Source organism: Periophthalmus magnuspinnatus, chromosome 13 (assembly GCF_009829125.3).
Source record: "Periophthalmus magnuspinnatus isolate fPerMag1 chromosome 13, fPerMag1.2.pri, whole genome shotgun sequence".
NCBI lineage: Eukaryota > Metazoa > Chordata > Actinopteri > Gobiiformes > Gobiidae > Periophthalmus > Periophthalmus magnuspinnatus.
Window position 1 is genome coordinate 25,930,176 of NC_047138.1, and position 25,487 is coordinate 25,955,662.

Here is a 25,487-nt window from a genome sequence, read left to right on the forward strand (position 1 = left end):
AATCGTCTGGAGATTGTCTAGCAGGCAGTGGAATAAGAAATAAGTGTGCATGTGGAGGCGGATTGAAAGCCCAATAAGTTAAGTGGTTGTAATAATGTTCTCCCGGGTGACAGGCTGCTGGCGAGCTTCCTCTCTGCCCCCACAGCTCCAGACTGCGTTCACTTGGCAAGCTCAGCCTCTTGGCATCCGGACTCCTCTCCTTGAACACAAAAGGCTCACAGCTAGAGGACACAGCGCAATGATATAAAGTCTATCTGTTTGTTCTAGGGCTATACCAGGAAGCAGGCATCATTCTTTCACTGGGTTGACCATTACTTTGGCTAAGGATGAAGGGAAAAAATAACAAATTGCTGACAAAAAGCTGTGATTAGATTTGTAATACAAGTAACTTTTCTGAAGGAGGATCCACTATCGTCTTGTCTCCAGGGGGATATTATTGCTGAATTGTTCCACCCTATTGTATTAAACATATCTCTGTGGAGTAAAGGAGTTGTCATCACCAGGCCAGTCTATTCAAATTATGATTTATTTTGTCCAATCTTTTATGACTTTGATACGGTCAGTTTAATTATGTAAAATCAAATTAAGATCAAAACAAGAATCAGTTTTCTGATACAGAAAGCATTTTGATGACTTCATTCAAAAGATAGGATATTTTGTTAAACTGTAAGTAGTTATGACAACAATACAAATTTTTCATCATTCTTAATGAAGAAATGCTGCACATCATGCAAGGGAGAAGTGGATTTAAAAAAAACTAATTTCTATCAAAATGACTACACGTGTATGCCGTTGGCGGTGAAAACGGGGATTAATCGGCAATGTGGCGTCAAGAGAGATTCGAAGTAGCTGAAACATGCATGAATCACTCCAAAAACAACTCTGACAGGGTAAATGATAAGGGGAAACAACTATAACATGCTTAAAAGCTCTGAAAGTAGATTTCGCAGAATACGTCTGCTTTAAAAATCAAGGAAGAACTAATTGAGATGTATGTTTAAGTTTGAGGTCAAGGCTTGCATTTTAAGTGCGCAACACAACCCTTTAGACTCTGTCAGAGACAAAATCGTACCAGTCTCTGTCAGATGGAAGACCTAAACAATATCATCACATGCTACACATATTGAGCACCTCTTGTGTGTACTTTACTCCAGTGTAAAAAGCCGGAGATGCAGATTCACCTGTGCCTGGCGCCTTAGATATAAATGTGATAGATGGAGGCTGTAGGGATGACAAGGAGACGCGGAGGGGAGCGGCTGTTTGTCTAGTAAATGCATACGTGCTTGGCAGAGGCAGAAGTATCCATGTGTGTCTGTGTGTCTCTATAAAGGAGGTAGAGTGATGGCTTTGGCTCAGGTACAGCCCCTTGTAAAGCAGAGGGGATGCAGTTTTTGTGACAACGCACTATTCAGATTATGGTTCCAAATGTGTGTGTGGATCCAGGGCCTCTTGTCATTCTCAGAGAGGGAGATACTCATGTTTGGTCAAGAGCCATCTAATCTAAAGTGTGCACAGCATTCAAATTCAGAGGAGTGGCAATGGGATATAATGCGTTTGGTCCTGTCGAAAATGAACAACTTTGTAACTTTCAACTATGTTTCATGCCTTAGAATGAATGACTACACGAACAAGGGTTGTGGAATAATCCCGATTCTAATCAATAATCGGGATAATTCAGGTCACAGAGCAAAAAAATATATATACAGCAATGACAATTTTAGAAACAAACAGGTCATTTCAATTGATACTTTACAGCTGATTTCGTCAATATTCCCTGCAGGTGTGATGCAAACTGTAGGCATGCTCTGTCTGAGGATTTGTTATACTTTAACGTAACCGTCATTTCAACACAATTTGACCAGAAAGAACTGACTTAGTGAGAAATACAGCAGACAAGCTGATTTTTACTGTTAAACAAGTCCCTCTCAAATAACTTTACTGAAACAAGCTAGCAGGCATTAGCCAGCAGTTTTTTGTTTTTTTTTAATTAGTCACTCTCACCCTTTTGTTAAAAATCAAAGACCTAAACAGAACCATGCCACTTGAATTAATCATAAGCTTTGAAATATGTGCTGTTTAAATCCATTTTGTATTTTGTCATGAGTTTTCAGACTATCTAAACATGTTTTGGGTGGCAAGAGGTTGCTAATGTGTCTATTGTGCCACCATAAATGCTGAGCATTCCACCATACACATACACGTAGAATCCCCCCTAGCGTGATGTCACTGCAATTCTACTCGTAAAAAAATAAACCTAAATGCTGTGTTTTGTTTTGTTTTTTTCTCGGTGTTTATGTCACATTAAGTTGGATTTAACTTGGAATTTCTATTGAATATATACAACCTAAATCTCTACAACATAATGTAAAGTGCTTATTTATCTCCCTATTTATATCACATTAATTTGCATATTGTAAAGTTGGTTACATACTAGATGAATACAAGCTCAAATAAATAAAAATTATAAACATAACCATTTTAGAAACAAAAAGGCATTTCAATTGAATCTACACTCACGGTTTATGTCACATTAACTTGGATATCATAAAGCTCAAGATTACATAGTAATGAATGGTGATGATATTGAGAATTTTACTGTTTGTTCTTGGTGTCAATACAATTGTACCATTCAAATTTTATACAGTGATATCCCTAGCATGCAATCATTTGGGAATCTGTTTGAGAATAAAAGACCATCCATCCAAAAGCATTTCGTACAAACTAATATTAAAGTTGCATATATGGCTCTATCTAAAACTAGAGTAACACTTTTTTCAATGAAATCTGACTTCTCAATTTTAAGACATTGGAAGCCTTTTAAATTGCCAAGGTTTCAAGTGTTTATTGTTGAACCAGTTATTTTTCATAATTAGTGCCTGATTCACTACAGAAGTGTTGTGTTTGGATCACAGGGTTTCATAAGTGAGTCTGGATAAGTGTACCACATTTCTAGTCTCCCCTGTAACTAGTAATAAAGATGTTTGTTCAGCCAATAACAATATAAAGTTTAGCAATTTATTTATAAGATTGAGGATAACCTACTGTGCATTGTTGTTAGTAGCTAGCTGGAACTCAACAAGTTAGGGAAATGTAGAAATAAAGGTCACATAAGTTTTTTCCTCAGAATTAAAGCAATAATAATAATAATAAAAACAATACAAGATAATTAAAATAAATTAATCATGATTATTAGTATTTAACTAGTTATTACTACGACACAAAGATAAAATAAGATAGTAGAGTATAGAAAACAGGAAATCAAAAAGATATATATATATATATATATATATATATATATATATATATATATATTTATATATTTATATATTTATATACACACACACACACAAATATATAAAATAATAAAATTGCTGGGTGTCAGATTACATCACAACATGCTATGGGCAATTAATACAATACAGATGGGGGCAACTAATATGACTGCTGTTAAAATGGTAGACCGTCACATTTTTATATAGCGCTTTTCTACCTTCACGGCACTCAAAGCACTTTATATCAAGGAACCACTCACCCAGTCCCACACATTCATACTCCAGTGTACGCAGACGTTAGAGGTGAGGTGGGTTAAGCATCATGCTCAAGGACACAACAACAGAATTCATTTGTGGAAGCTGGAATCGCACCTCACACCTGTGGGTTAGTGGATCTGACTGCTTTACCAATTATGTTTGTGTCGAGAGCGGGATTGGAACCTCAACCTTCGGAACAATACAAACACAACTGAGCTACTGTTGCCCTGAAAATGCAGGTTTTTGCAATACAGTTCTTTGATCTAGTCAGAACAGAAATGATCAGGTTCAACATTTGTGAATTTAACTTTTGAATATTTCAAGTACAATCTAATCAATAGGACATGCGGTTAATTGCTTCACACCTGGGATTATGACATTTTCACTTACTAGAATCTGGAAATCACCAATTGCTGGGTTTCAGGTCAGAGCATTACTAGGCCAATATTAATTAATACAGATGGTGGCAGCTAAAATTAATATTGTTAAAATTCAAAATTAAGTTGCAACACACTGAGTTCTTGGGTTTAGTCAATAATTGAAAATACCAGGTTCAACATTTGTGCATTCACCTTTTGTATATTTCATGGTAAAGTACAGTCTAATCAATAGGGAAAACTGGCTCTTGCCCCCCATCTGGGAGTATGACATCATCACAATTCAAGATTCTGAAAACCACAACACTGTTTGAGTAGAGTCAAAATATAAGGCTATAAAACCATTATGTACAATAAGAGGCTATGATAATGGTTTTCCGAACACTTTTGCATATGGACAAACAGACACTCAAATCAACTGTGAAAGACAGAGGGGGGAGAGCGGTACCTGGTGGAAGATGAGGGCCTGACTGATATACCCCCAGCTGGAGGTGGGACTGAGGTAGTGGATGAGGAGCAGGAGCAGGAGCATAAAGGCGATGCTGGCGGAGGCGTAGATGGGGTTAATCAGGAACATCATCACTGCGCAGCCCACGATGCCCAAAACACAGGTGTGCCATGTGAAGTACCGGAAAGTGGGTCTACAGGAAGAAACAAAATACATCAGAAAATACTCAACAACAAAAAAATATAAGAGGGTCTCAAGCTTCTCTGTCTGCTTCCTATTATTTAAAGAGTACATGATATTCTTTGCTTAACCTTACCAAATGTCATTGAATCAAGGGACAAATATCTTGCTATTACAAGATACAAACAGAGAGGAAACTAAAAGGTGCATTATGAAATTTTTCTGGTGAGGGGGAGATGTTATTGCTACGCGAGGAATGGGAATGTTCCCCTGTACAACAAAAGGTTAGTTTATTTGCCATTTGTAGTTTAAAAAACATATCTCTATGGACTCACGAGCAAATGATACCACCAGCCCAAGTTACATGTCAGAACTGTGGAGTTGCGACCCCACTCACATTAAGACATTTTATCAATGTATTTCTTTACCAAAAAATAACTAAAATACTCAACTAAAATACTTTTAGTTGAGTAAAGGCAAAATGGATAATGCCATACTGTGGAACATTCCAGGAAAAGCAATGTGAATTATTATCTTGTACCTTTAATATACTAACATGACTTGAGCCTGCATTCTAGTTTTTTGAGGCAAAACTAGATGTTTGCTTTAGTCTTGATACTGCTGCAAGACTTTTGAGCATCTTTAAATAAACAAAATAAAGTTGTACATTACATTTAAGCAAAACTCATTATTTTGAGTTGCAGCTAGTCTTGTTTTATACTACGCAATATGCACAAGTTGGATTCTAATTAAGAGTATGTGTCAGGTAAAGCTTGAAAGCAGACATCCACAACAATATCCAGAAGCGCTTGGCTAATTGTGTGCTAGCTTTTGTGCAAATATATACCCCTGCTATGCTAATTTGTAGAAAACTTTGTACTATATCCAAAGGTAATGTCTCCGTTATAATGACCTGCAGTCGTTTATATTGCTAGTCTCCACATCAAAACAAATGCGGCTAAATGCATCCAATTAAAACAAACACTGCAGCGTGCTTAATGACCGATTGTGAGCGTGTGGGTTGAATCCCTGAGTGAAACGCGTGCCCGGCCTTTGGTGGGTTGTTTTGGAGTTAAAAAGGTCAGGGAGGAGGGAGTTTCGCAGAACACAAAGAGGCAGAGGATTTTTTGAGGATCATGTAATTGACCTCAATTTCCTTCAGTCGCTGCGCCCATGTGGAAGAGCAGCCGTTAAGTGAGTCATGGGCTCATTCAACAGGAAAACAGGAAACACTTCTGAATATGGGTATGATGGAAAAGAAGGAAAAATATATTTTTAAAAAATAAAATAAAAATAGCCTTGCATTAAAAGTGCTGTAGCTGGTTTATTATACTACAGACATATTGTATAAGCAGTTCTTAAGGTGGAATTACAAAGTGTTTTAGTGTCAGATAATCGGGAAATACACGTTAGCATGCTAGTTGTTGTTGCCTCTTGTTACCCTTAAAATTTTTACTATGTCCCTAAATGATTTTTAAAAAGGTGCACTATGTAACTTCTGGAGGATTGTCCACCATCTACTTGTTTCCATGGAAATGGTTACTTTGCCTGAAATGATCTTGTGTATCTTGCATTGATTTGTATTACAGGTAGAACACCTGTAATACAATCTGCAAAACATGGAAATAAACATCCATTCTTACCGTGATTGGGCTTGCTTCTCAACAGACATGACCTGCAAACTGACCTGGTGGTGTGACATGCCAATCTCCATGGACCGCACTCCATTTGTAGAAAAGTGCTACTATACAATTTCTGGTATTCACGGGTTTCAGCGTCCTGTTATATGGAGCCATTTTGAGGGCGGTTGATCGTTCAAAGGTATAATATTTTGTTTGGAATTGTCAATTGCTATGGCTGCAGCTCGTGGATGGTACACTTTATGTTTGTTTTTTTCTCCATACTTAATCTATCCATTACTATAGAAGCTGTTGTTCCCTCGCCTCCCATCATCCCCTCACCTGGCACCAACCCCATTCAAGCCACTTACATGAGTCAGCAAAACCAATGTACAATAATCACTGCCAATCAACTCCTTAGGGACATTAAAAACGGAAGCAAAGAGTGAATAAAATGGGACCTAGACGCGTGCTTTGGCCAAAAATATGTCATCATAATCAGACACAGACCGCAAAGACAAATCTATAAGCAATACGGCTGAGCAAGAGAGACATTACGTCAGAGGAAACGACATTTACCTCAAGAAACCTCCAATCTGACAACAACATGTGAAGCCAATGCATTATACATCAAGATAAAATAATACAAGTTGACGCTGTGTAAAGGGTCAAAGGGCAGCAATCTGTTTAGTTGTTAGATGCAGTTTCGGGCCCTAACCCTGTACCTGATTTCTTTCCCTTGTATTCGAGCAAAATTGTCTGTCCCAGTACAGATATATTGTATAAGTAGCTCGAGGTCAAAATAAGTCTGCTACGTGCTGTCTGGGTCTAATTATAAGGCGTTTTATGGTTTGATAATCAGGAAGAGCGCAGGTTAGCATGCTAAATGTTGTTTGTATTACCGTGATGGCAAAACTCTGTTCTGACCTCTGAAAGTTGTGAAAAGTGCTCATAAACTCATTGCATTGAGGAATAACACTGGACTACAACAAATCATTTTTTAGGGGTTAGGGTATTAATTTAGTTAATAAACCTGATTCTTAATAAGCTATTTGTTCATTATTAAGTAGTGGTAGTGGTAGTGGTGGTGGTGGTGGTGATGGTGGACACAGTTATTAACTTATGAATTCACTTAAAATGAATCAAAGTGCAGCAGCCATAAAGGAGCTTACCTTTTGAGCCAGAGCCACTCGCTCTGACAAAACTTTACAAAGACGAGTGGGTCTGGAATCGTATCCTTTCTCCCTCCCTCCCTCCCTCCCTCCCTCCCTCAAGAGGGTGTGATTGACAGGCTAATGGATTAACCAATCAGAGAGATGCATGGTCCATTTGAGTACAAAAAACAAACAGCAATGGTGGCTTAGAAGTAAAAAAAAAAAAGGGGGAAAAATAGCGCAGAGGACTGAGAAACAGCGAGGATTTCTGCAAAAATCAACAATTGAAGCACTAAACTGTTCTCATGTAAAAAGTTATATATTTAGTCCGGAATGTGACAAAAATTACTGTCAGAAAAAATATCACAAATAAATTTTAATTATGTAAAAGTTCCATTTCAAAAATGTCTTCAAATGACTTGCGGTACAACCTCTCTGTAACTTTTTATCCATTAAAGCATTTTAAAAGGTTAATTTAAATAAAGATTTATGCAGGCCAATTAAGCACATGGAAAGAACTGAAAAACCAAGCCATTTTGAACTGAGAGACACCTTTTGCCCATTCACCACCATTATCTTCTGATAATTATTCTTTAACAACCCATTTTCTCTGATTCACCCTCATATAGTCAAAATCCATCTGGGCTTTTACACACAGCAATATCATTTAATATCAGTGAAAAGAAGAATACTTGCATTTAGGCAAAAGTTTAGTGGCTTTTAGCTCGCTATATGTATCAGCTGGTCAATGGGAACATAATTACAAGTCTATTAAAGTCTCTATATAAAGTGAAGTTGTGAAACTGGACACTGGGTAGTATTAAATTAGCCAAAATCCTGTTGGTGGCTGCAATTTTTCATGTGTCCACAGTCACAAACATCCATTGGCACTGCTATCGGCCGCTCTGTAATGTCCTGAATAGCGTCCAGCGCTGCCTGTGTTGTGGCTGTAAGCTTGTGCTAAAGTGGTCCGCGTCCATGTCGCTCGGCAGCACCCAAAGGAGCTCTCCACACGGCTGGACCCGGTGCTGATAAAACCATAGCCAACGTGGAGCTATTCACACAAAACAACAAAAAAGTGTGCGAATGTTTACCGCCGACAAAAAACAGGAAGTTGCAAAAGCATGATTAGAGAGCGTTTAGTTGCGTGGCTTGGATTTACAACACAGAAATCTACCTTCACTTAGCAACCCAGACGTACTTAACACGCAGACATCTTTTCCGCTACATCATAATTTCGCTCCCGGTGCCAGCGCTATACACACAACTGTGAATTGGTGGCAAAGGGAAATATTTCTGCTAAATTAGTTATGCTAATTACAGACCAACTCTCAGGGGGGGAGCAGCGGCGCTAAATGGCTTTTAATTCTTTTTGCCTGGAATGAGACGAAGGAGAGGGCATTTGAATGGGAGAGGCAGAGTGCATTGGCAAATTATGGAAATAAATAAATAAGGCTAAACAAGGCAACAAACAACCTCTCGGACGGTGACTAAGCAACAATGAGCTAACAATTAACAACTCATGGGTAAAAGGGGTTGGGGAAGGCAAAGGGCCAGGCTAAGCCAGGTCTTATCGACGTTAGGGGGTCTGGTGGGTGAGTGTCCCCAGCACAGAGGGAGGGGGTGGGGGGGGTGGGGGGGGGGGTGGGGGTACAGATTTAACTTTGTGTCCTGGAGCCTGTGCCAGCGGTCACATAGAGATAAAGGCATAGGCCGATAGTATACAGGCTGCTCATGGGGGAAGTACAGTGAAAGCATTAGTGTTTGGGTCGCTATTTGGGGTCTGTTAAAGTAGCGGTTGCTGATAGTAAAGTGGGCTGCCTGTCACGCTGCTAAGCTAATCTCGTCTGTGTCCGACCATATAAAGCTAAGGCTAAAGTTATCTTTCACACTGCACCATAGACTAATGTGAGAGGAAATTCCATATAAAGCTCTTTACAATCTAGTCATTTAAGGTTAGTTCTATGACAAAATATTTTAAACTTCTACACAGAGTGGTTAAAGGGCCCATATTACACAGTTTTCTGATCTATGTTATAATGTTGCTTCCTCATTGGAAACATACCTGGAATTGTGTTTTGTTTCATTCACACATCTTTAACACAAGTTTCCTGCATATTTAGGCTGAGTTCTTCTCTTAAACAGAAAACACTGTTCCACCTTGTGGTAATACGTGAAGTGCTCCACTGTGTTTTTAAACTCCATACATCTTCACTAGCATAATTTCGATCATTTCAACCCTGCAATTGCCAATCTCTACCGAACTAAATGTAAAAGGGAGATGTTAACTTACAAACTACTGCTTAATGACATCACAAGGTGGAACAGAGCATTTTGACTTTTGGAGATGTAGACAAACTAAAGGGTTTCTCAAACATGAGTGAATGAAACAAAACAACTCCATCTATGTTTTTGATGTTAACAGCATTATAACATGGCTTAAAACTCAATTTTGTCAATTTTGCGTAATATAGGACCTTTAAGTGTGATGGGTCAAAACACCAAAACATGTCTAAAAGAGAGCACTGACCGAAACATGACATGTGGTATTAATGAAAACAAATAACTGAGAGATTCAAAAACTGCTGTGCAGATCCATCCATTCATTTATTAGTTTTGGTCCAAGATCAGATCATTTTGGTGAATTTTGGTCTGGATGACATGGCACAAAACATAACCAATTTTTTTTTCTCTCAAATTAATCAAATTTCAGTTCAATTGTATATGGTCATGCCAAACATACATGGGCAAAAACAATACAAAAACAGTAAAAAAAAAGAGCCATGGAACCTGATAATACATTTGAATGAACGTGTTAACGTTGAGCTAACTGTAAATTCCATGTTTGTTTTTTTGGGTTTTTTTTTTCTTATTAAACACATTAAGACATTTAATCAGTAGTCCTAGTCCTAGTAATTCCTAGTAATGTTAGAACTTCCCAGCCCTAATTTAAATGCCTTGTACCCATCCCATTTTTTTTCGTATGTACTGAATAAATGGCTCTTCAGGTAAAAACAAAAGTCTTACTTACAACTATTATCTCTAATGAACAGACTGGCTTTATAAAAGGGGTGCCAGCTTTTTTATAATGTTCACACTCTGTTAAATATTATCTATTCCAAAGAGACCACAGCTCCCCCCGAAGTTGTGATATCAGTTGACGCGGAAAAAGCATTTGATAGAGTTGAGTGCCGCTATTTATTTACAGTTTTAACAAAATTTGGATTTGGAGGAAGATTTATGTCATGGGGACACCTTCTTTACACATCACCTTGTGCAAGTATTACCACCAATAATGTCCAATCTGATTATTTTGTTTTGAATAGAGGCTGCAGACAGGGTTGTCCCTTGTCACCTCTTCTATTCGCCATGGCAATAGAGCCCCTATCAATTCATCTGAGGTCTTCTCCAGTTTTTACTGGCATCACCCGGCTGCAGACAGAATTCAAGCTTTCGCTTTATGCTGATGATCTGCTACTCTATGTCACAGATCCTAAAGCCGTATTCCCTACTATTCTTTCTTTTTTTCAAAGATTTGGCTCATTTTCAGGGTATAAGGTTAATATCTCAAAGAGTGAATGTTATCTTGTTAACAGATCAGCAATGCAACTTACTCCATCGCACGTTCCTTTTAAATTTAGCTCCTCTGGTTTTAAATATTTGGGGGTCAACATACCTAGATGCTATAAGTCTCTTTTCTCTGCAAATTTCTCCCCCCTTTTGGCTGAGATTAAGACAGATTTTCAAAGGTGGGCTTCCCTCCCTCTCACTTTGATTGGGAGAATTAATACTATTAAGATGAGTGTCCTACCAAAATTCCTATTTTTGTTTCAAAATCTACCAATTTTTTTATCCAAAAGTTTTTTCAAAGCAATTGATACCACAGTTTCACATTTTTTGTGGAGTGGCAAAACGCCTAGAGTTAAACAAAAAATACTTCAAAATTGTAAATTTGATGGCGGCCTCTCTTTGCCTAATTTTCAGTTTTACTACTGGGCAGTGAACATAACCAGAATTGTTGGTTGAAGTTATGGTTACTGGTTGAAGTCAGTTGACGTCCCCTGGTGTCAACTGGAGGCGCAGTCATGCCCCTCATCATCTCTTTCTGCTTTATTAACTGGCTTGGTCTCTGTCAACCTCTCTGGTCTTACTTGCAACCCTGTGGTAATTTCCACTCTTAGGATATGGTCTCAGTTTAGGAAGCAATTTAAATTTACTAACCCTGTTCCTCTGACCCCGCTGTTGAAGAACCACATGTTCAAACCTACATTTACTGATCCATTCTTCACTATTTGGCATGATAAAGGATTGAAGTGCTTTAAGGATTTCTATAAGGATGGGATTTTTTTATTCATTTACAGATTTGGCTTATGAGTTCAACCTCCCGCCTTCCCATCTTTTTAGGTACTTTCAGGTGAGAAACTGTGCTAGATCTTTATTTCTTGGCTTTCCACGATTCCCACCTGAACAAATCTGGACCGAACTTTTTCAATTAAACCCCTTACAAAAGTCACTTATTTCAAAAATCTATGGCACTATTCAATCATATGATGGTCATCTGTCCACTAAAACAAAAGAAGCCTGAGAACATGAGTCGGGACTAATCCTTGACAAACACTGGTGGGACTCTGCATTGCAATCTATTCATAAGAGTACCATTTGTGCTCATTTGACATTGATACAATTTAAAGTTCTGTTTAGGTGTCATTACGCAAAGATTTTTCCCTCTGTGGTGGATACTTGTGATAGGTGTGGTGGATCACCTTGTAACCTCACACATATGTTTTTTTCCTGCCCAGCCCTTACAACCTTCTGGCATGTTTATTTTGATGCCATGTCCAGAGTGCTGTCAAGAATGGTTGATGTTTCTTTGTATGTGGCCATCTTTGGTCTTCCAGAAGATTTCCACCGATATTCGACATTATAGCTACAGGTTTTAGCATTTACCTCTCTCGTTGCAAGACGCCATCTCCTCTTACATTGGACATCAAGAAATTCCCCATCCAGTGCTCAATGGATTAATGAGGTTATGTCCTTTTTGAAAGTGGAGAAGATTAGATATTCTACGAAGGGTATTGTAAACAAATTTTATAGCAACTGGCAGCCATTTATTGAATTTTTGGAAGCTGTCTAAGCCAACCCCCACCCCCCGCTCCCTTTAAAAAAAAAATTTATTATTATTTTATTTTGTGTGTGTGTGTGTAGTTACCACCACTATTATTATTATTATTATTATTATTATTATTATTATTATTATTATTATTATTATTATTATTATTTATGATTTATATGTTTTGTTTTTTATTATTTACTATGTGATGCCTTTCTTACTTATTTACAGTCAGGATTTGTGTGATTATTATTATTATTATTATTATTATTTTGTATTATTATTATTATTATTATTAATTTATATTATTTACTTTAAGTTTCAGTTTTGTTATATATAAAAATTTAAAAGGTGTGAATGCATTTGTTGTTTTAAATGACAGTATGTTGTAATATTTGTTCACACATTGATACAAATATGAATAAAAAAACAAAAAAACAGCTATAAAGTATGTTGTTGTCTCATAATAAGGAAGTCTCTCAAAGTTGTGAAAAGTGCTTATAAACTCATCATGGTGAATAATTTGGATAGTCAGAATGCATGAGACAAGTGAGGAATAACTTTGGACCTTTGCAAGCTGTTCTGTTTTTCCACATTTTCAGTTACAGCACCTTTAAGTAAGGATTGTGAACGAAGTTAGTTGGGTCTTGGGTTCAGGACGTTTCCAAAAATACATAGTAACTAGCATCACCACATTCTCCCAAAGCAATTAATATTAGACAGAGAATTTTAAAACCCTCCACAGATTTCAAAGTCGTGTTTATTTTGTTTCCCAGATGAAAGTCGAAAGAGGTCGTTCTGAGCCTCTTGACATGATAATTTGCCGTTTGCTCAGTTTTTATGAATCTCATTTCTAGTCAAATGTTTCCAAACTGCGCTGCTAGAGAAAAGAGAGAGTAAAATGTTGTTTAAATGAGTGCCAACACATCAGACCCAAAAGGCATGAAAATTTCCCAAGTCAACAAGTCCTAGTATTTCAATAAGGCTCATTCAAAATCTCATTCAAACTTGTACACAAACAGACGCACATTTATTCACTCCGATATTCATTGACTTGGAGCAGTTTAAAGTCACCAATCCACAAACACATGAATCTCTTGGAACATGTAAAATGGATCCAGTTAACAAGGAGATATCTTCTGGTCCACTTGGATATAGTGTAGAGTTAAGTGAGATGAAGGTATGTTTTTCCTGTTGAATGTTCCACTACTACTACTATTGTTTTGTCTGGGATATTCCATAGTAGGCTATTAAACTGCTAAAACATGCATAGAACAATGGTCTAAGACAGACATGGGCAAACTACGGCCCGGGGGCCACACACAGCCCGTCGAGTTTATTAATCCGGCTTGCCGAACGTGACCATATTATATTAAAATAGGTAAGGGTAAGCCTTGTTCAAAGTTTTTCTGTTGTCTATTTAACTGAAATGTAATACATTAATTATTAATTTAATTAATGCATTTGGAAAACAATTTGTACAATGAGCTTTGCATATTCATGCTTTGCTACATGTTACAAGCCAAATCTCTAATGTAATATATATATATATATATATCCTGGCCCGGCCCCTCTGTCAAATTTTAAACCCATTGTGGTCCGTATGTCAAAAGGTTTGCCCACCCCTGGTCTATGGTCAATGGTCAAATTTTTATAGGGCGCTTTTCCACCTTCAAAGTAGTCAAAGTGCTTTACGTCAAGGAACCACTCACCCACTCACGCACACATGCAGACTCTAGGGGGTGAGGTGGATCGAGTGTTTTGCCCAAGGACACAAAGATGGAATTCATCTGTAGGAGCTAGAAAGACACCACCAACCTGTGCATCGGTGGATCTCACTGCTTTACCTTCAGACTGTCAACCTTCAAATCTGTGGACGAACACTTCACCAATTAAGCTATTGTCGAACAAGAACAACATGCATTCTTACTGTGAACGTGGCTGTCTTTCCACAGATCTGACCAATAACTTGGCCTGAAGGCTTGACTCCATGTACATTGAAAACTGCCATATTTTTGGAACATTTGAGGTCAAGCAATAGCATTTGTTATGTAGACAAGAAGCTAGCAGACCACAGACACACGTCTTTCAAAACAGATTATTTAAGGTCTCGTTTACTGATGCATATGAAAAACACATAATGATATATTCACCAGAATGCAGCTTATTATTAGTGGTAATATCAAGATGCTGCATAAATGGTCAGCCTTTCATTTAAAGTCTGCTCGACAAAACAAAGTCATGTTTTTAGATAGTACTTCACTTTTTTCACCAAGCTGAAGTGAAAATGACCCTTACCTTGAGGCAGTCTCCTACAGCATTCCACATACCAAAACATTTAGCTGTGAAATCTCTTACTTGTATCTACAGCCTGAGATAAGGACTAGCATTACAAGAAAAACATTATCGATTTTTGACCACCTCCTCCACGTTTTATGTTTCTCCTTTGGTCGTTACGGCGCTTTGTGCATCTAGATTTCAACCGTGCTTCATCTCAACGTAACACTCGAAGAATTTATAACGGCTACAGCATATTTGTAACTACTATGAAATGATACATGGGATTTAAACAGCCCCTCTCCTCCATAACAAGTAGTAGTTATCATGGGAAAATGTGTTTTGAAGACAGTGCTGGGGTTTAATCTTGTGTGGTATATCTTTAGGAAAATGATTGCATATTTTTTCATCTCAAAAGTCTTATATTTGGATAGCTACACTTGTGACTATATAGAAAGGGCCATAAACTAGTGAATTGGATGCTTGACGCAGATGTTAAGCACGCACTAACACAGTCCTGGGGTTATGTTGCCGCTGAGTGAAAACGCCTTGAAGCTTTTATAAATCAAGATCATTGCGACTGTCCCTGGAATACAAACGTAGCTCGCCGTCGTCGTAAATTCTAATCTTTTACACCTTCCTCCACGAGCGGTTAACATCCATCCCAGGTTTGTGCAAAAATAAAAACCAAACCGAATATGTATTTTTACTATGGGTCTCTCTCCAATGAGCGGCAGTAAGCAGTGGCCAGCTTTATGTCTTTTAATTAGTACAGGGTCGCCATAGCAGCATCCAGCTGGCAAATAAACCCCGGGCTTAAACACAAATAAACAATAGCCGTGGATGGAGTGGCGCGAAACGAAAGTGTAGAGGATTTGTGGCAGACTGCAGGGGTCGTGTGAGGCGGGATAAACATAAGCAAAGGTCAAAATCCATTTGAATGTAAACCACTCAGGAGTTACATTATGTGCACCTGCCCATTAAAACTGATCAAAATATGTTATCGTTACAGGTCTACCATAACTAAAACCCTCATGAAGTGCGATATGGAGGAAATATTACTGGAGGAAATATAGAAGATAAACGATAATATTGAAACTCATTTATGCCACTGACGCAATAACCCCAATGTAGGATTTCTCCCCCAAAAATGATTCTATATATGCAATATGATATAAAAAATGAATTGTAGTAAATAAATAGCAGAAAGAAACACTTAAGTCAGTTTGTATCTACAATCATACAGTCGTGGTAGTTCATAATTCGACCCGCTACAGCTCAAATATCATCATAGAAGAAGCAGAAAAATAACAAAAAAAATCTTCTCTAGTACAAAGAAAAAGTACCCAAGATAAATATCAACCCTCAAAAAACAATTGGTCCATCTAACATATATTGAACAATAAGTTGATATAGTAAGTATCGCGACAGGCCCAAGTTATGGCATCAAACTGAAATACATGGTGTACTTGGGTGTTTTTCTGTTAGTATCACTGTGATTAACAAGCATTCACAGAAACTGGAGCAATAGCTAAAGGTGTACCATGTAACTTTTCTGATGAGGAGGTTATTGCTGTGCCTGGAATGTTCCACAGTATGTTATTTAACGTATCCATCTTGCATTTCAATTACAGGTGGGTTTTTTTGTTTTTTTTATCTTTAGGCGTTTCTTGAAGATGTGAGACAGACCTCTACTTGGAAAATGTATGAATTCAGGCTCAAAACAGTTTTGTTTAGGTGTGCATATGGCTTAAATGTTTTTATTCTGCACTCTTCTCTTTTAATATTAATTTTATGGTGATTATTTGGGATTATTTATGTTTTGACTTGTTGTATTGTGATTTCAAAGTCTTTCTTATTATGCAAAGCACTTTGAATGACTTTGTGTAGCACTTGTGCAATACAAATAAACTTACCTTGCCTTTTATTGCTTAAAAAATAATATAGTTCCCAGATGCATCAGTTTCATGCCATACTGTAGTTTCCATGGATACAAACTCCACTAGAAAAGTTACAAAGTACACTTTTAACTATGTGGCAATGTTGCAATAGTGCATTATCAATAATAATACTGCATTAGTCTTATACAGGCTTTTTCCAAGACGCTTTACAGTTTCATGCATTATTCATTCACTCCATACCCGGTGGTGATAACCTACTATTGTAGCCACAGCTGCCCTGGGGTAGACTGACAGAAGCCACGCTACCAATCTGCACCATAAGCCCCTTACCTCCACACACCACACACAAGGCAAGACACTGCTGCCACACTACCGCACCTGGTATTCCCAGAAAGTTCTCATCCAAATACAAACTTTAGAGATTGGGCTTTGATAAGGTAATATGTATCTGTATGCTATAACAGAATTTTATAATCTATTGAATTCTAGGCTGACTGTGGTACCTGAAGTTTGGAGCAGAGGCCCATTCCAGAGCGAGACAGGCCAGATCCACAGCAGCGTACACCAGCAGGAAAAAGATGGTCACGATGCTAGCGATTGTGTTCAGCTTTCCAGAGAACAGCACCAGCTACAGAGAAGGAGAGAGAATAAGAATCAGTATTTGGTACAAAAACTAAACAAGCAAATATATGCAGCGATTTGGCAGATTTTCACTGGATGCCTGCCTAGGAATATTGTGGAGTGTGTCTTGCCCAGAAACTTACAGAAATTTGTTAGACTAACAAAAGTAAAATATAATAATAATAATAATAATAATAATAATAATAATAAAAACTGCAAGCAGTGATAAAGGCCCTTGCCATCCCTTGCGACTGCAGGGTATATGCCACCATGGAGTTCTTGCCTCTTGTTCCCGCTTACATTGCCCCTCCCCCCAAAATCAGCAACTGAGTAATACTACTGCATTCATTCCAATGAGAGTAATGAGAGTAATACTACTGCATTCATTCCAATGAGAGCATTTCTGAAATTTTTCATGTGTAGCAAATTTCAATAGTCTATGACAAAGTAATTTTTTTCATCCCAGTTAACAAAAAACCCCATGTATTTCAATGAGAAATGTCAGACGTTGCCATGGCAACGCACTTTTAAATGGAGCTATGTTCTCATTGGATTTTTTTGAATGGGAATGTCAAAATGTATATTAATGCCGGTTTACAGGGAACAGCATGTTTGAGTTAAGTGCAAGTAAATATGAAACGCCATTTTTGTTTGCATGTTGGCCATATCCACATTTTATGACGTAGCAAAATCCAAAGAGTAGTCAATAATCCCACATGGGTCTAGTTCATTTTGACCAATTTGCAAGTTTCGAGAATGAACATCCATGGCGTAAAAAATTCAAACGTGAGAGTTAAAATTTTGAAAAAAATTTGTTCCACCCATAATGGCCGGCTTCCTGTAGGGTTTAGGGTGGGGTCATGATATAATTTTTTACTTGCCTTGACATGTTCTATGTTTGTATCAAATTTCAATTGTCTATGATGAAAAAGGTCTCTCATTGCCATAATGTATTTTGATTTTTGGTGTGGCGCTAGTGAGTCATTTTGCAACATTAATTTGTTTCACATGAAAATACCAAATTTGTCACCAATCTTGAATTTTAGGCCATAGTTGAGTTAGTGTCGCACATCTGTTTAGTCTACAACAAAGTCCAGTACTCTGAACCGCATGTATTTCAATGACACATATTACATTATTATGTTACCACAAAAACATGCAGATAGAGGTATGTTCTCTTTGGCTTTTGTGTTCGTTTTGTGTTTGTTTTGTCAAGCTAGATGTCCATGCCGAATTTGAAATGATTTTGACAAAGACATTTTTGTGGTCCTATTCAAAAGTTCAAGACGTATATTAATGCTGAGAAATAGGACACTGCATGTTTGAGTTATGGGCCATTTAAAACTTCAAAAAACATATTTTTTCTTTGTTGGCTGGCCACACCCACATTTTATGACTTAGAAAAATTCAAAGGAGTAGCCTATAATCCCACATGGCTCTAGTTCATTTTGACCAATTTGCAAGTCTCTTGAATGAAAATCCACGGCGTAAAAAATTCAATTCAATGTGAGAGTGAAAATTTTGAAAAAATGGGGTTCTGCCCACAATGGCCGGCTTCCTGTAGGGTTTAGGGTGGGGTCATAATATACATTTTTGCTTGTCTTGACATGGTCTATGTTTGTACCAAATTCTATTTGTTTACAGTGAAAAAGATCTCTCATTGCCGTAATGTATTTTGACTTTTGAGGTGGCGCTATTGAGTCGTTTTGAAGCATACATTTTTTAGCACATGAAAATTCAAAAATTTTCACCATTCTTGAATTTTAGGTCATAGCTGGATTAGTGTAGAGCATCTATTTAGTCCACAACAAAGACCGGCACTCTGAACCCTATTAATTTCAATGACATATTTATTATGTTACCACGGTAACATGGTTGCAAATAGAGGTATGTTCTCATTAACTTTTTTGTTCAGTATGTCAGTAGGGATGTTCATGCCAAATTTCAAATGGTTTTGACAAAATCATTTTTTTTTGGGTCTCATTCAAAAATTCAAGGGGGCGCTGTGGAGCAATCTAATGTCTGACCTATGTAAATTGTATATCATTACGTTCAGATCAACATTTTTAACAAAATGTACATTAATACTGGGAAATAGGACACTGCGAGTTTGAGTGATGCACAATTAAAAACTTAAAAAATAGCTTTTTTATTTACAGGCTGGCCACATCCACATTTTTTGATGTAGAAAATTCCAAATGAGTTGCCTACAATCCCACATGGGTCTAGTTAATTTTGTCCAGTTTGCAAGTTTCTTGAATTAAAATTCACAGTGTAAAAAAATTAAAATGTGAGATGTAAAATTTTGAAAAAATTGGGTTCCGCCCACAATGGCCGACTTCCTGTAGGGATTAGGGTGGGGTCATAATATAATTTTTTACTTGTCTTGATATGTTCTATGTTTGTACCAAATTTCATTTGTCTACAATGAAAAAGGTCTCTCATTGCCGTAATGTATTTCAATTTTTGAGGTGGCGCTATTGAGTCAATTTGAAAGAAGGATTTTTGTGAACATCAAAATAATTAATTTTTCGCCAAACTTGAATTTTGGGTCCAGTAAAATTGACTTTTTGTTAATATTTAGGGGGTCAAAAATGGCCTCAAATCGGTAATAATGGATTTTTTTTTCTCCTAAGCAATAAAAGCTACAGTCATGTAACTTTCTCAGGTTGTGCTCCATCACAAATAAGATATGATATGCATATCATTAGGTTGAGTTTTCAAATGTGCATAAACGCTGTATTACCTTTTTCCAAACAAAAATATATGAAAGTTAAAAAAAATGTTTTTAATTTTCCAGAAATTGCAATTTTGTTGAAAATTCACCATGACCACACCCAAAGTCATATTTAAAAGACAATTGATAATCTTTCATTACACATTCATTACACATCTTTCATTTAGTGGGTTTTAGCCAAATTTGAATTGTTTGTGATGAAAACTGTGTGAGGAGATGTCCTAAATGGAAGGGTGTGTGCTTTAGTCAATTCCGAGTTTGATCCAATATGGCCTGTACATTTTAGGATGGGGCCATTATATAATTTTTGTCATGTCCTGACATGTTCTATTTTTTGATACAAGTTTCAGATTTTTACGTTGACTTTTTCCGAGTCGGGCTTTCATTGGCCTCATGAAAATCAAAGTTTGAGGTGGCACTACCGAGTCGTACCGTGTCTTCAGTGACAATTAGACATCACTCTGGCATGTTGGGGAGTGTTAACAACTTTTTTTTTGCCATTTTCCGGGTTTCAGACATGGTTTTAATGAGTCCCTCATTGGGACAATGTCCCAGGCTCGGGCCTAACAAGCTAACTGCTGTCATGGTAACGAGATACATTCCATGGTTGCTAATAGTTGCATATATAAGCCCTTACATTCCGATTTTCTGCCATTTTCTCCCTACACTCGGAGAGAGAAGCTAAGCTAACTAGCTAATAGCATCAAGCTAAACGGCTAACTCTTCATGTGTTTTTCAGCAGAACCTGAACTCAGCGGGCCTCAAATTCAACCACTCCAGCTCTCAGCATGTCCCAGGTCAGATGACTTTACTTTTTTACTATACTTTACCTACATTTAAGCATTTCATTTATATACAAAATATTAAATATAATCTGTTTAACGCTAGTAGTTATTAGCTAACTGTGAGTCAAATGTTGCTGTCACTTGATGTCCATGCAAATTGGGTAGAGTTAGCCACAAATTGTACTAATAAGATTAAGAGTAACCCAAGAAATTTGTCAAGTAGCAAAGAGTATTTATACTAATAAGTATTTGGGGAAAATACTACTGAAGAGCGTTGCAAGAAACACAAATGCTCAGATCATTTCATATTGTAAACATGAAGGTTTTGTCACTTGTTGACTGTTACTTCAAACTAAATATTAAGTTGGAGTAAAGATGGTAAAATGTAACTGAGTACTACACATCTCTGCTTATAGACTTCCTCACAGTAGGAAAAGTCATAGGTGCAGGGCTGGTGAGGCTTCCATTTATTCAACATAAGTGAATTGACAGTGTTTGCCTCTTTTCACCATGTAAAACCATAACAACAAACCTAAAATTAAATCAAAACAAGCTAACCTCTGTCATGGTAACCAGATACATTCCATGGTTGCTAATAGTTGCATATTTTCTGCCATTTTCTCTCTGCACTCGGAGAGAGAAGCTAAGCTAAGCTAACTAGCTAATAGCATCAAGCTAATCGGCTAATTCTTCGTTTGTTTTTCAGCGGATCTTGAACTCAACGCACTTCAAGTTCAACCACTTCAGCTCTCAGCATGTCCCAGGGCAGATGACTTTACTTTTCTACAATACTTTACCTACATTTAAGCATTTAATTTATATAGAAAAATATTCAATATATTCTGTTTAATGCTAGTAGTTATTAGCTAACTGTGAGTCAAATGTTGCTGTCACTTGATGTCCGTGCAAATTGGATAGCGTTAGCCACAAGATGTACTAATATGTTTAAGAATAACCCAAGAAATTTGTCAAGTACCAAAGAGTATTCATACTAATAAGTATTTGGGGAAACTACTACTGAGGTAGCGGTGCAAGAAACACAAATGCTCAGATCATTTCATATTGTCAACATGAAGGTTTTGTCACTTGTTGACTGTTACTTTAAACTAAATATTAAGTTGGAGTAAAGATAGTAAAATGTAACTGAGTACTACACATCTCTGCTTATAGACTTCCTCACAGTGGGAAAAGTCATAGGTGCAGGGCTGGAGATGCTTCCATTTATTCAACATAAGTGAATTGACAGTGTTTACCTCTCTTTTCACCATGTAAAACCATAACAACAAATTAAAATTAAATCAAAACAAGCTAACCGCTGTCATGGTAACCAGATACATTCCATGGTTGCTAATAGTTGCATATATAAGCCCTTACATTCCGATTTTCTGCCATTTTCTCTCTGCACTCGGAGAGAGAAGCTAAGCTAAGCTAACTAGCTAATAGCACCAAGCTAATCGGCTAATTCTTCTTTTGTTGTTCAGCAGAACTTGAACTCAACCGGCCTCAAATTCAACCACTTCAGCTCTCAGTATGTCCCAGGTCAGATGACTTAACTTTTTTACTATACTTTAATATTTTGTACATAAATTAAATGTCTAAAAGTAGGTAAATATATTTTGTTTAATGTTAGTAGTTATTAGCTAACTGTGAGAGTCAAATGTTGCTCCCTTGATGTCCGTGCAAATTGGTTAGAGTTGGTGACAAATTGTACTAACTAATTTCTTGGGTTATTCGTAATCTTATTAAGTAGTAAAGAGTATTTATACTAATAAGTATTTGGGGAAACTACTACTGAAGAGTGGTGCAAGAAACACAAATGTTCAAATCATTTCATTTTGTCACCATAAAGCTTTTGTCACTTGTTGATTGTTACTTCAAACTAATATTAAGTTGGAGTAAAGATAGTAAAATGTAACTGAGTACTACACATCTCTGCTTATAGACTTCCTCACAGTGGGAAAAATTCATAGGTGCAGGGGTGGTGAGGCTTCCATTTATTCAACATAAGTGAATTGACAGTGTTTACCTCTCTTTTCACCATGTAAAACCATAGCAACAGACCTAAAATTAAATCAAAACAAGCTAACCGCTGTCATGGTAACCAGATACATTCCATGGTTGCTAATAGTTGCATATATAAGCCCTTACATTCCGATTTTCTGCCATTTTCTCTCTGCTCTCGGAGAGAGAAGCTAACTAGCTAATAGCATCAAGCTAATCGGCTAATTCTTCATTTGTTTTTCAGCGGATCTTGAACTCAACGCGCTTCAAGTTCAACCACTTCAGCTCTCAGCATGTCCCAGGTCAGATGACTTTACTTTTTTACTATACTTTACCTACATTTAGACATTTAATTTATGTACAAAATATTAAATATATTCTGTTTAACACATAACAGTAGTTATTAGCTAACTGTGAGAATCAAATGTTGCTCCCTTGATGTACGTGCAAATTGGGTAGAGTTGGCCACAAATTGTACTAATAAGATTAAGAGTAACCCAAGAAATTTGTCAAGTAGCAAAGAGTATTTATATGAAGTATTTGGGGAAACTACTACTGAAGAGCGGTGCAAGAAATAGAAATGTAACCGAGTACTACACATCTGTGCTTATAGACTTCCTCACAGTAGGAAGGGTAACCAAAACTGTATACTCCAGTACTGTTACTTCAAACTTTAGATGTGCTCATAGAAGTTTGTTTTTCAGGAGTTGTGGTCGTTGATGGATATTTGGTCACAGGACAGACTGTTTACATCCCAGAGGAGCTGTCAGAAGAACCTCTAATCGCACATGATAGTTCATTTTGTCCAATTTGCAAGTTTCTTGAATTAAAATTCACAGTGTAAAAAATTCAAATGTGAGAGTTACAATTTTGAAAAAATTGAGTTCTGCCCACAATGGCCGACATCCTGTAGGGTTTAGGGTGAAGTCATAATATAATTTTTTACTTGTCTTGACATGTGCTATGTTTGTACCAAATTTCATAATATATATAATAATATATTTAGATTTTTTAGGTGGCGCTACTGAGTCATTTTGAAACACATTTTTTGCTCATGAAAATATAAAATGTTTTGCCAATCTTGAATTTTAGGCCATAGTTGAATTAGTGTAGTGCATCTATTTAGTCCAGTACTCTCAACCCCATATATTTCAATGACACATTTATTATATTACCACGGTAACATGGTTGCAGCTAGAGGTATGCGCTCGTTGGCATGCCGAATTTCAAATGATTTTGACAAAGTAATTTTTTTGGTCCTATTCAAAAATTCAAGGGGGCGCTGTGGAGCAATATAATGTCTGACCTATGAAAATGTATATCATTACATTAAGAATAAGATTTTGAATGAAACGTATATTAATGCCGGGAAATAGGACACTGCATGTTTGAGTTACGGGCCAATTAAAACTTCAAAAAACATCTTTTTTCTTTGTAGGATGGCCACACCCACATTTTATAAATTAAAAACATCCAGGAGAGTATCCTATATTCCTAAATGGATCTAGTTCATTTTGACCAATTTGCAAGCTTCTTGAAAGAAAATCCGAGGCGCAAAAAAATTCAAACGTGAGGAGGTAAAAAAATGTTTATATGGCGTTCCGCCCACAATGGCCGACTTCCTGTAGGGTTTAGGGTGGGGTCATAATATAATTTTTTACTTGTCTTGACTTGTTCTATGTTTGTACCAAATTTAATTTGTCTACGATGAAAAAGGTCTCTCATTGCCGTAATGTATTTCAAATTTTGAGGTGGCGCTATTGAGTCATTTTGAAACATTAATTTTTTTGAACATCAAAATAATTAATTTTTCATCAACCTTGAATTTTGGGTCCAATAAAATTGACTTCTCATTAACGTTCAGGGGGTCAAAAATGGCTTCAAAGTCGCGACCAAAATAATAATAATAATGGAAACGCATTTTCCACCCATTACTTTTCTCTTAAGCCATAACAGCTACAGTCATGTGACTTTTTCACATTGTACCCCATCACAAATAAGGCCACTGTGAATTTTTTCACAAGTCCACGACAAATCGTTTGTCTTCTACGAATTTTTGAAAATGAAATTTGAAGAGGGAGCTAGAGAGCCATTTTGTGAGAGAGTGCCTTGATTTACATATCATTGCGTTCAGCTCACAAATGTGCATAAACGCTGTATTAGCGTTTTCCCAACAAAAAATTTGTGAAAGAAATATTTTATTTAAATTTTCCAAAAATTGCAATTTTGTTGAAAATTCACCATGACCACACCCAAAGTCATAATCAAAATGTAATTGATAATCTTTAATCACACATTTTTGACCAAATTGGAAGTGTTTGTGATGAAAACTGTGTGAGAAAATGTCCTGAATGTGAGAGTGTGCACTTTTGTCATTCCCGGGTTTGATCCAATATGGCCGATTTCCTGTACATTTTAGGGCGGGGCCATAATACCATTTTTGTCATGTCCCGACATGTACTATTTTTTTTATGTGAGTTTCAGATTTTTACGTTGACTTTTTTCCGAGTCGGGCTTCCATTGGCCCCATGAAAATCAAAGTTGGAGGGGGCGCTACCGAGTCATCTTTCGTTATTTTTTCACGGGGTCTTTTGTGACAATTAGAGCTCGTCGAGTTCTAATTTTTGATACCACTCACTGTCATGTCGGGGCGTGTTTACTACTTGATTTTTGCCATTTTCCATGCTCCGGACGCGGTTTTAATGAGTTCCTCGCTGGGACGTAGTCCCAGGCTCGGGCCTAATAAT

At 37.0% G+C, this 25,487-nt stretch overlaps 1 protein-coding gene across 1 annotated transcript in view; it reads right to left on the reverse strand.

The window, feature by feature from the left end:
• zgc:153039 (uncharacterized protein LOC767698 homolog) overlaps nucleotides 1-25,487 on the reverse strand; it is a 95,223-nt gene that overhangs the window by 19,675 nt on the left and 50,061 nt on the right. The window contains exons 9-10 of the mRNA XM_033977569.2: nucleotides 17,100-17,224; nucleotides 4,356-4,548 (exon numbers count right to left, since the gene is read on the reverse strand). Coding sequence (XP_033833460.1) covers nucleotides 4,356-4,548; nucleotides 17,100-17,224 — 318 coding nt within the window. The remainder of the gene's footprint in view (nucleotides 1-4,355; nucleotides 4,549-17,099; nucleotides 17,225-25,487) is intronic.